The sequence below is a fragment of the Mizuhopecten yessoensis genome, unplaced genomic scaffold, assembly GCF_002113885.1.
Source record: "Mizuhopecten yessoensis strain PY_sf001 unplaced genomic scaffold, ASM211388v2 scaffold4505, whole genome shotgun sequence".
NCBI lineage: Eukaryota > Metazoa > Mollusca > Bivalvia > Pectinida > Pectinidae > Mizuhopecten > Mizuhopecten yessoensis.
The window spans coordinates 286,257-298,803 of record NW_018405580.1 but is presented as its reverse complement, the minus strand read 5'-3'; the positions used below and the strand labels follow the sequence as shown (position 1 = coordinate 298,803).

Below are 12,547 nucleotides of genomic sequence, written 5' to 3'. Positions count from 1 at the left end.
TAAAGAAATAACGTCAGCAGTACAATATAACATTTTTTGGCAAAATGTAAATATAAATTTACAATTTCAAATTGTCCAAGCTGGTTGTATGTCTACAGAAGAGTTAAAAACTATATTTAGTATCTCATTCACTTCCTTGTTGTGAGGAAGTCGGTCAATTGCAATATTTTTCTATTCATAATAGTATCACTAAACTTCTGACGTACTCTCATATCCATGAGGGTAATAACGAAAACAGAAAATATCAGCCGTTTAATTTTATTTGCCTTTATGAACTGGCATGTTAGCAACCCTGTGCTTAAACATATCAATAAAAGTAGCCTTCCAATGAAACGTTTCTGAAGTACCTTGTACACATAAAATAATACCACCTATTGACCTCCTGTCCAGATTTTGTATGTTGTGATACATTTATCACAGGATCATTTAATGACTCGTTTGGTCTATCCCACTTATTTTTGTTTTTGTTTTAAACGAAGCTTTTTTTGTTAGAAGTTGAAAATTACATATGAGCGTCCTTCGACATATATTCCACATACGACGTGAATAATTTGTGTACACCTATCCTTATGTGAGAACAATATGAACATAAGTAACGTTTCCCTTTCAGTCAATAACAAAGTATACTGAAAAAATGTATCTGTTTGTATTGCAGTCATTGTTCATTTTTTAAATGGCGTTTATTTCCACATAACAGCTAATCAGATTTTATATTATTGATTGATCTTTTTTTTAAAGCCGAAACCCATGTGTTAAAATAATTCTTCTTTGATTAAAAGAAAATCGATAAACCCTCACACACAAAAAAGAAGATTAATGTGCGCGAGCGTGGTGATAAACCATATCCATACCCCTACAGCCATTGTTAAGTATTGACGCCCACCTCCGAAAACTTTAATATCTATTGAAGGTTGGATCATGTATACACTGAGGCTATCGCTACTTTTACTATTTCTGTTAAGCCTCGACAAGGGGTTAACTTTTAGTTACACATAAACAAGCAATATGTTTAGATGTAAAGGCAGGATAAAAAGGAAGTTTATTTTCATTAATACAAAATAATTAATTTCTAACTAAAACAATTAAAATATGAATAGCTTTTTTAAACTGCCACAAAATGCATTTCTAGAGATTGGGCTTTGCTTCCAGGTAAAGTGCTTGATGTTTGAAGGCGCAGCAATGCATTTTTAAGCTTTGTCATCTTTATCTTATAGGAAAGGCCATTCATACCTGTCGTAAAATAACTAGCATTGCTGATATTGACATCTTTAAACCTTACATACCAACGCGAAGTTAGACTTTTCTATTTTTATCTTCCGCTACTTTGAATTATCACGCGTTATCTCGAATTCAGGTGAAATGACCCTTCCACGCGGATTATTTTATCAGACAATTCAAATTCCTACCTCCTAGCTTTCTGTGTACACTACCACCGAGGATGTCCCTATATAAAGTGCGATTATCATTACCCGTCTCATTAGTACCCTGTATCCCTGACTCGTCAACACAATCTTATAATATTTGCAATATCTACTTTTTCTCGCCTGAATTCCGTTCTCTATCGAAGCCAAAAGGATGAAGTTTTACAGGTAAGAATTGATGATTTCACAAAACAGTTTTACGGAAGAACTTGGGTTTTTGCACATAAAACATATTTATATAATTTGATGTTACATGTATGAATACATTTTGAATTATTATATGACGTTAAAAAAAAGTTTTATTGTTTGGAGATGTAGATTATTCGAGGCAACATTTTTGTTTATCGAATTTCTATGGTACAGAATAATTTTGGTAGTTAATTGCATAAAAAAATCAAATTGTGTTAATTTAAAGCTGCTGTCTATCTTCCGATATATTTCATGCCTGCCGGTTTTCTTTTCTTGCTGATAAAATAGCGGCCAGAAAAAAATGCTTTTATCCCGGGCTAAAAAAGTTTGCCCGCAGACCGATTTGTCGCTCACATCACAATATAGTTGGCAAGCGATTCCCTTTGTTATCCGAATAAAAAATGTTTAAGCTAAACTTGACAATGTAAAAGATTGTTTGCGGAACAATTTTTGCTGTCGATGAGGAAAATGGACACGAAAAAATCGGTAGATTCGCAGCCTGCAAAACACTGAAATTCATTTCTCATAGAAGATCATACATCTTAATAGTTATCGATGACTATAGTAAAAATGAAATAGAATAAATATTTTATTTGTTTTTTGTTTTTATTTTGAGATAACTAATTGCCTGTTGAATATAACTAATCTATGTTAGTAGTTAGATACATTATTATTATAGCATTGCTTTATTTTATATATTCAGATGTCAACTGCTGTGTGTAGTATTCCTGGTGCAACTTACTAACATAATGATGATCCCACTACCAGAGGATCTCACTGGGAACGAGTCACAACGTCAAATATCTTCAGAAAATCATCACCACGAACCAATTGATCGTCGTGCGTCACCCGTGGCTATGGTTCCTACGAAACGAGATACGCGCCATCTTGACATGAGTATTCCCAGTAATAGGGCTGTGTTGGAAATATTCTACGAATGGCAGTTGTTGCACGGAGGAATCGGTATCATTCAATCAAGATACCGAAGGTCAGCACGCTCAAAACGCGCAGTACCAAGGCCAACAACACTAGCCCGATCTAAGCATCATGGACGACGTAGGTCTCAATACAAAAGACACGAGGATTCGTTTATCAAAGCAATGCATAAGAAACATAAAGGAAAATTGATCAACTTAGAAACAGCTTTGAGGAGACTTTTTAGACAGATATATTTTAGGAACCGTGGTTTTGGAAAAGCTTGGTCAAGATATGGCTGAATGAAATTCATCCTCGTGTGAGTGAGACCATGTGTGTTTCCTGAAACCATCGTTCGTTCCATGAGCATTGTAACAGGATCATTGATCATTGTTATCATCCAGATAGACAAGAAGTAACCCAATACCAGTCCGCAAAGATACTACAATCAAGATGCCGAGTGAAGCTGAATATATCTGTACGGATCAATAGGACGCTGTTGCGCTAATCTCGCGTGAATTACAATTATAGACAACTTGTGGAAGCATGTTTTACTGAAAGTGCGTGTTTTGAAACACTGAACTCAATGATTTTACTTATGTACGGCAGTGGTTTTATATTATTTTAAACATTTACGTTGTGTTCGAATATCTGTAATACTCGCAAAACGTGCAATATTTCCGTTGGACGTGAATATTACTCAACATTGTTCTCCCAGGGTCAAATACGTTAAGACAGTAGTAGCTCGGGCTGAACATAACAAGACAGTAGATGCTTGAAGTTGAACATCAAAAGACAGTACTCGCCCGTGGTTGAACATTGAAAAACATATTTTACCCAGGGTTGAAAATAAAAAGGCAGTGTTCGTCCAAGGTTGTAAATGAAAAGACAGTATTTGCCTTGGATCGGAATTGATAAGACACTTTTTATACAATACCCAGATTTGAAAAATTGCATCTCATGAGGTGTACGTACCTTTGAATCTCATGATATTTATGTATTAATTTATTCAATGTATTGTATGTGTATTGCAATAAAATTATATATGTATGAATCAGTGATATTCGAGTTATATTTTTGTATGGTACAGATATGTTCGGTGCGCTATGATGCGTCAATTACATCTGTAAATGTTATATTTATATCTAATTACATCCATCAACTAAACAGCGAGCATGTATCAAATATGTAGTATATTACAGGTTTGCCTGTAACGAGCGACACGCTGAAGATTAGGCATATATAAAAGTAAGTATAGACTCAGTTAGCAGTACAAGTGGTCGAAATGCCGATGAGTTATTTTTCGCTCAGAGGAGACAGTTATTGCTTACACATTATTAAATGTACAATACTACAACGGACAAGTTTACTGTATAAGAATAAATCGAATTTTTGGCGGAATTGTTTTAAAAGCGGTTTCCATCTTTTGCAAAACGCGCAAGTATCTGACATTTTTTTTATTTTCCTTACTGGTCAAAATAAGAAACAACTGAAATTATATAATTCATTATACATACTTCTTATCGTCAAAGTGGTAAAGACATACGGTAAATGTATCGTTCAATACCTTTGACCTAATAAATAGTCGTCTCAAAAAGCCTTGATATTTGAAAACCAATTATTGAATTACTTAAGAAACATACAAGCTAGCACTGGTTTGCTTTGTGTTGTGATTGCGCTTATTCTTGCCCGATTCGTTTTCTTGCACAGAAAAGTAGCGACATCTGAATGGTATATGTTATAATTCCGAATGCTAATTTCATTTTTAATTTCACGCGCAGATATATAACAATCCATTTCTTCACCAAAGGCTTTCACAAAAGTATCAATACAAACACAATCATTGTCAGACTCTTCTTGAAGGTCCAACACAAGTTGTTGTTCACGATGCCAGGAGTAAACCCCAGGCCTTCGGACATCATTGGGTTCAAACACTGTCAAACACCATATACCTAACCATTGAATAGGGCGGACTACTCTTTTATAACATATCTCTTTTATTGAAACTCTTGATAAACGACTCCAACTGAAACTTCCTTATCAATTGGTGAGTTTTGACAAATCATAAATCTGTTCTTGAGTGAATCAAGTCAAGACTTTGCTACAGATTTACCTTTTATATGTTGTATATCTAATTGACCTTAGAGGCTTTACAAGCAATGATCAATCACGTGACTTTCTATTTCGGTCTTGCTCATTAAAGTGCCTTTAGGTTTTAATGTCACTACCCGAGTTCTCGATGTGAGGACGTGACGTTACCTGGATTCGCCTTGGATTTATATGACAGGTGTCCTCAATGAAGCAGAAGACGCTTAACCTTCCGGAACACGTGGTCGTATTCTCATGTATATTTTCAAAAGTATTCATGGTAATATTTTCTTTGTTCATATTTTGCCCTAGTTTTGTCAATATGCTTAAGTTAAAGACGCCTTTAAAGCAAATTTTGGTTTAAAATATTTTAATTTCGATAGAAACCCGACTTTTTTTTAAGTGTTACAAAGCTTGCAAAAAAGATGCACTGAGAATAAAGTTGTCCCCAGGACCAATTTTTTAGCCGAGAATGTATTTATTGCATTTGGTGGAAGATGAGTTAAAAACAGTCATTAAAAGGAGAAATAATGCTGACAACTTTTAGTTGCATTGTTGTGCATCCTCAGTTGTTATTTTTATTTAATTTCATTCGGAATATAAATACATTTTTCCCAACTCGAACCATTTAAGCCAGAAATAGTGACATAGAGACATAATGTATGTGCCGTACGTTTCCACAATGAACCGTTATTTTCATTTCAAATCAATTTTATTGTATTCAAAAAAACACAATTGGATTAGGCACAGGCATTGCCTATAAAAGCCCTTTCCAGAGAATATACACATATAAATATAGAGAGAGTATTATAGAGAAGATGTAGTATATGTTCGAATTAATAAGAGAATACTAGAACCATTTAATACATGTTCACAGAAAATAATACATGTAACTAGAATATCATAGATTTTACCATTTCAATTAATATAGTCTATTTACTGCAGTTATTAATAGCCTAGTGTTTGGTTGGAGGCACTTCAAAGACACTGTCACTATACGCAGTGCCATCCTTCCCAATAACACCAGAGTCATTGTTATAACATAGCAAATACAAACACATTGTAATATAATTTTTAGTATAGTTTAAGTTAAAATCTTCCAGATTTGTCAATAAACTCCAGAACACATGAGAGAATAAATTTAGTTGATTCACTGCTAAGGTTCATATCACCCTTAGTGAAAGTAACAGTATTTAAGATGATGTTGTCAATTTCGTTATAATTAGATAACGCATTGAATAAAACTTGTCTTTCATCTATATATTTGGGGCAATTGAGGAAGAAGTGACTTGCATCTTCAATAATAAAACCACAGTCACACTTAGGGTTATCTGTAAGATGATCATTATATAAATCTGATTTTAATTGGCTGACTTTATTCCTTAGTTGACATAATGTTATATTTAACTTCCTGGAGCCACCGTATTTAAAAATATCCGTACAGTTAGATGGTTGCAAAACGTGTGTGCTTTCCTTAAGTAATTCCAGTTTTAACTGGCTCAATGAAGTGAGTTTTGGAAAAATACAGTCTAGCCTATTCCATAGAGACATCATTCTAGGAAAAAAGCTATTTTTATACAAGTTGGTTATGCACAAGGGAACAATAAAGTTTCTATGATGTCTAAGGCGAGGATTAATATCATTATTAAAATATGGTAAAATACAATCATAAAGATGGTCAGGACAGTCATGCTGCAGTATCTTGAAAAATAATATACATTGGTAATTATCACGTCTTATTTTTAGTTTATCTACACCAACTTCCTTATATATTAAGTTATGACTTGTACCTCTTCTCAAACCTGATATAATTCTGAGACATTCTAATTGGACTGATTCCAATAAGTCACTTTCACCCTGGGTGCAATTATTCCACACAGCACAAGCATATTCAAGTGTTGGTCTTATAAAAGATTTATAAATTATTTCAAGAGATTTTCTATCTAGCTTGTGTTTGAGCATTCGCATTATTTGTAGTTTTGTACAGCTTTTTCCATATATATAATTAACTTGATCAGACCATGATCCACGACTATTAAAAAGCAGACCAAGATGTTTATGATTTTTGACATTTATAACGACACTATTTGAGAATACCAAATCTGGATGAGATGTCTCAGAATTATTTTTATTAGACATTAGTAATGATTCAGTTTTACTTGGATTAAATGATATTCCCCATTTATCAGCCCAGAGAGACATTTTATTTAAATCCCCATTAAAGAATATCTGCACCATGTCTGTCATCACCATCTATCAAAACGTAAAGAGAAGTGTCATTAGCAAAGAGTTTGACATGGGATTGGAGTTCATCTTCTAGGTCATTAATAAATATTAAAAATAAATAAGGCCCGATAACCGAGCCTTGGGGTACACCAGCTTTTAATGTTTGTAAATTTGACTTGTAGCCATCTATTAATACCCTTTGTTGTCTATCAGTAAGATAGCAATGAATCCAGTTCAAAACGTCGTCACAAATTCCATATTTCTTCAATTTGTAAATCAATCCACTGTGCCAAACCCTGTCAAAAGCTTTGCTGATGTCACAATATACTATCCTTGCCTCTTTTCCTTGATCAAGTTGTTTTGAAGCTTCATCATATAAATATATTTATTGGTTAACTGTGGAGTCATTGGGAAGGAAGCCAGACTGATTTTTTGATATATTCAACATTATTCTCAGATATAAAATTAAAGAGATGTTTAAAAACTATTTTTCAAGAAGTTTATTAAATAATGATGTGACAGAGATTGGTCTATAGTTACTGGGGTCACCTCTTCCTCCCTTGCCCTTATATATTGGGGTAACATTAGCACACTTCCAAATATTAGGTATGTAACCAATGGATATGGATTTGTTAAAAATTAACAGTAAGGGCTTTACAAGAGAGTCAGCAATACCTTTAATAAAATAAGGGGGAAGCGCATCTGGACCAGCAGTTTTTTTACATTAATAAGTTGGAGCTGATCATGAACATCCTGTTCAGTGATAGTAAGGGAAGATAATTTTTCTTGTGAGATAGGACAATTAGGAGGAATGTCAAGGTCAGTTTTGTCTGAAGTAGAGACAGAGGTGAAGTATGAGTTAAAAGATTCTGCTTTATCCACAGGATGTGATTTAAGTTCACCATTTATTACAAGAGGAGCATCATTGTTTGATTTATTGTTAATGTTCATAATAGACTTTGCAACCCGCCACCACTTACCTGGAGGAATAGATTTGTCAATAAGGGAATTTTGGAGTTTAAGTAGATGTTTTTGCTTAGCTTTTCTTACAAGGTCAATAACTGTGTTTCGCATATCTCTAATTTTTTTGCCAGGCTGCAGTAGTATTAGTATGAACAATGAACCGTATCTCAATCAATTTACAGTTGGCTGTTTTCCAGCGTGGTTATCCAATGCATACAGACATGTTAGTATAGTAGAATGATATTTGATATAAGTGTCCCGAGGTATGTAAGTATTTATTTATCTGAAATGCCGGGCATATTTGTATGATATAATTATCAAAGTCGATGACTGAGATAACGCGGGTCACGTGATCAGTCTGGCTCGTGACAGCATACCGTGCTGAACCAATTTGCATACAAATTGATTAATACAATATTTTCCACACCTGCACACACAAAACCGTTATCATCAAAGAATCATTTTACTTACTATATTAAAGTTAAATAAGCTCGACTACAAAGATCATATATGAGCGTTGCGCAACTTTAATAAATCAATTAAATCCCGAGTAATCTCGCATTTATCCGTTCGATTGGGTGAAATACAGGCGGTGAAAACTGCTCTGACTTTGTGCTACCCACTTGTAACAGGTTAACACCGGTTGCGCTCTAATCTTGCCTTTTCTGAACATTTTATGGTATTCACATAATTGTGATGTAGCAAAGCAACGTGTTTGTCACTACATTAACGTAACATAAATACGTCAACACATATATATCTATACGGCATTCATTTTATATCGTAGTGACACAAATAGATACAGTATCTACCACTTCGTGATAATTGTATAAAATCAAAGATATTGTATCCTTGATTGACAGATATAGCCTGTGTGAATGGTTACATCAAAGGTTTAAATCTATCCAATTAAACGTTAATCTCAATCAATGGTCGTGAATGTTCTTTGGTTACAATTTCAACTTTTGTCACGACGAATCCCTATATAGAGATCATAATCAACTGCAATATTAGAAAATGTCTTTTTAAAATTTAAAAAAAGGAAACAGAAAAAGATACACCACATGATCAGTACAAAAAGGTCAGAATAAGGTAGTTAAATTCGATACGAAAAATCAACAACAGGAACTGAGAGACACCATTACATAATTTACTTACTCAACGAATCCCTTAAAAAAAAATACCAACAAAATCACGTGAACTACTATAAAACATGTACCCGACAAAAGCATTATTGACTCTTCAAAAATAACAAGAAACGATTTCTTTTAATTTTCTTGGCAAAAAAAAAAAACTTTTTAAAATTGACAGCTTTTTATATAATTGTATACTTATTTTCTATGATATTGCATCATTAGATGTCTACATTGTACAATGTTTCTAAAGATAACATAAAGCGTGACATGTATAATCAGATGTTTAGACATGATGATCCTTATTTGTATTCACTTCTTATGAGTTTTGTAAAAGAAATCTGGATTCCTTATTTCAGTGTGTAAAGCTATATCTAAATCTTCGAAAAATGGATTAATTTTACTTTATCTCATTATCAACTGTTTTACAAAAAATATCACAATGTCAATTATTTTTTAAAATGCAATCGACAAGTCTATGCATATGACTTTTTAACGCTTCTGTTTTTAATTATACTGGTCTGACATCATAATTGATTCTTAACCATTGTAACCAGTTATATCTGCTATAAACTTAGCGCTATATTACTTTTACAATATACAATGTATTACAATTAGTTCAACATATTCAATAATGAATGCTGCAAATGAGTGATTAAATTAGCATTTGATTCATTTAAGAAATAATCAGAAATCTTACATCACATCTATTAAGTTCCTACCATAAACCACAACAACTCAATAGTACTTAAGAAAAGTAACACCTCACTGTGTTACAAGCCAGGGGGTGTAATACAGATATCTATAGTACTACCGTCCGGGCGAAGACCTCCGGAAACAACGGTCAAGTATCTACTTCACGACACACCTGGACTGATATGTAGCACGCACAGGGAAGTAGAGGAGGATGTAGTATGACATTGCACTCTCGTAACCAGATAGTCATTATGACGCTGGCCTCTCACAGACTATGCAATATGTGTGGGTAATTAATGTAACGAAATGTCCTCAACGTAAGTCGTCGCTATAGTATAAAATAAAACAAAATCCGCAGGGGGAGTTTTATGTATCTCATCTGAATCTCAAATGAATATTCGATTCAAGTTACCAAACATTCTATAAAACATAACACAATGTGGACTATTTGAAATATATGTTATGTAGTATCATTGAGTACAATGCATTCGATTTTCGCTAAAGCGTGAAAAGGCGAACACATTGACAAAATAACCGTCCAATAATGATTTAGTATACCATGAACTGTTCGCATTTTCCCTACCTACCAATATTATAGCACTCTACTCCAATTTTATACATTTATAACTATCTACTAAAGTATAGAGAACGTATTTGTCGCATACTAATTGTAGTCATACTCATGTTTCGTTGTATCATGTGATATTAAGATAGTCCTTTGATCAATTACTGACATTCCTTTAACATATCTGGATATTTAAGAAAACAATGAATAACTCGTTTGTTCGGAATATTAGATTTTTACTGTCTTTGATACATTGAATATTTGTTTATCTGCTTAAGGAACTGATCTAATGACAATTTGTCGGTCATATATCAGCCTTTAACCTGTATGCAGTTTCCCCATATTAAAATGTTTTTATGATCTCTTGAGAAAAAGAAGAAATGACATGTCATAAAAAGGGTTTGTTTTCCTATCATACAATCTCCCAACATACCATCGTCTGGACAACCGTTGCGAAATATCATCCGTTGCAGCAATACAGGCCCATGTTACGCAGGATTTCGAAATCGTGTGTAGGTGATAGGTTTAACTTACCGGACCTGCCATAATGTTTCCTGATATTTTTGTAACGGTTTGAGGATCGTTTGTGGTAGATTGTATGGCATGAAAAAAACACCCACTTTTTATGAAAAGCCATAACTTTTATTTTTCTCAAGTCATGAAATCAGATAAATACGAAGACACTTCGTCTAGTTTTACGATGACTATTCCAGCCATATGATTAAGACTTTCTATGATAAGTTTGAATACGTTTTATTTAAATAATGCTTTAAATATAATTATTTTATCGCTCAGAATAATATATTTTAGGAATGTTGTCCCATATTTGGTATTTGACAGTAGCCCTAAAGTTATGAATTATAGAAAGCAGCATATGCAAATATACATCACACACTGCGGTTGTAATAGGTATAGGAGGAGCAAATAAAACAATAACACAGCGCTCACAGTGTTTGTTGTGTATAGATTAGAAACACGGTAAAGCACTACGCGTCAGAAATAGGGAAATTCCCCTCCGCAACCCATACCGATCTTGACCAATAGGCTAACTGATACTGACACACGTTCTCTCCCGAGGATTATGTTTGTATAAGGGTTTCACACTGGTTATTACGTTCAGCTATAACCCCATTTTTAATTTATTTTCATGCTTTTTGATATATCTGGAAGTCGGATGCATTTATAAATAAAAGTGGGACTTTTGTGCTTAAAACGCTGTACTTATGAATAAAAGTGTTAAAAAGGAGGATATAGAAAAAATCTCCCCCTCCCCGCTTACTTGGACACCCCCCAAAATAAAACTTATCGATGATATAAACAATGGAAATACCTTACCTATTTAATAGACATCAGTATATATATAGTAGTATGTTAGACTTGTATTATAACTAATCCTAGCATGTGTCGCACACTTAATAATTTGAATGATATTCTAATGAGACAAGTCCTTAACCATGTTCATTACAAATGTCTTTACGATGTTGCACTTAAAACCACAACTTATTTCCGTTTTTGGCCCTACTCATGACATAAACTAATCAAAATGTAAAAATCGAAAATAGCCATCATACAATAATGTCTCACAATGAATAGCTCAACCAGTAAGTATGTCACCTCGCATAACCTCATAAATCAGATATACAGTGTATGTCTTTGTGCGGTATTTACATAGCTTTATCACCGTCAGTGAGTTGTTTTCGTCTCGACTAAATACGCCACGTCATTATATAGAATACACACACGGTATTGACTAATTAAGGAAACCGCTTACGGCACATGGTCACATCTTGATCTTATCAATCAAATCATGAAACCTCTCTCTGTTATTGGATGCAGAGATTCACCGGAAAGGGGGGCTACACTTGGGAGCATCTTGTAAATACTCTAGACGGTGGAAAAGAAAATCAAAATTAGTTACGAAACACTACTGAACAGCCAACTGTGTGAAACTATGAATCATTTAGTAAATTCAATTTTTTTTTTTTTTTTTTTTACAAATATATCCAATAAAGTGGCATACAATTTAGCGTCAATTCGATGAAACGTACAAATTGAATGATAAACAAGCAATACTATCTAAATATATTGAAACGTTTATGCGGAGGTTTGGTCATTATATTGTTATTATAATAACGTTCTCAAAAGATAGATATTTGCCCAAGGTGTAAAACATTTAGCTTGAGTGCTGTCAAAAATAGCTATATTCTTATGCACTTCACTTACACACAAGTCGATAGATTGATGGTTTACTTAAAAAAATCATGATTTTGTATTTATTGAAAAAAGAAAGAAATAAAAACAAATCTATCCAAAAAAACAAAGCGTGCAAAGTTTATAAATGAATTTGTGAA

General features: G+C 33.5%; 1 protein-coding gene across 1 annotated transcript; it reads left to right on the top strand.

Moving 5' to 3' along the window:
* Positions 1 to 1,495: 1,495 nt before the first annotated feature.
* Positions 1,496 to 3,561, top strand: LOC110449129. The gene is made up of 2 exons (XM_021495768.1): positions 1,496 to 1,589; positions 2,314 to 3,561. The coding sequence occupies exons 1-2, from the start codon at positions 1,576 to 1,578 to the stop codon at positions 2,825 to 2,827; spliced, it is 528 nt and encodes a 175-aa protein (XP_021351443.1). The 5' UTR covers positions 1,496 to 1,575; the 3' UTR covers positions 2,828 to 3,561.
* Positions 3,562 to 12,547: the final 8,986 nt, after the last annotated feature.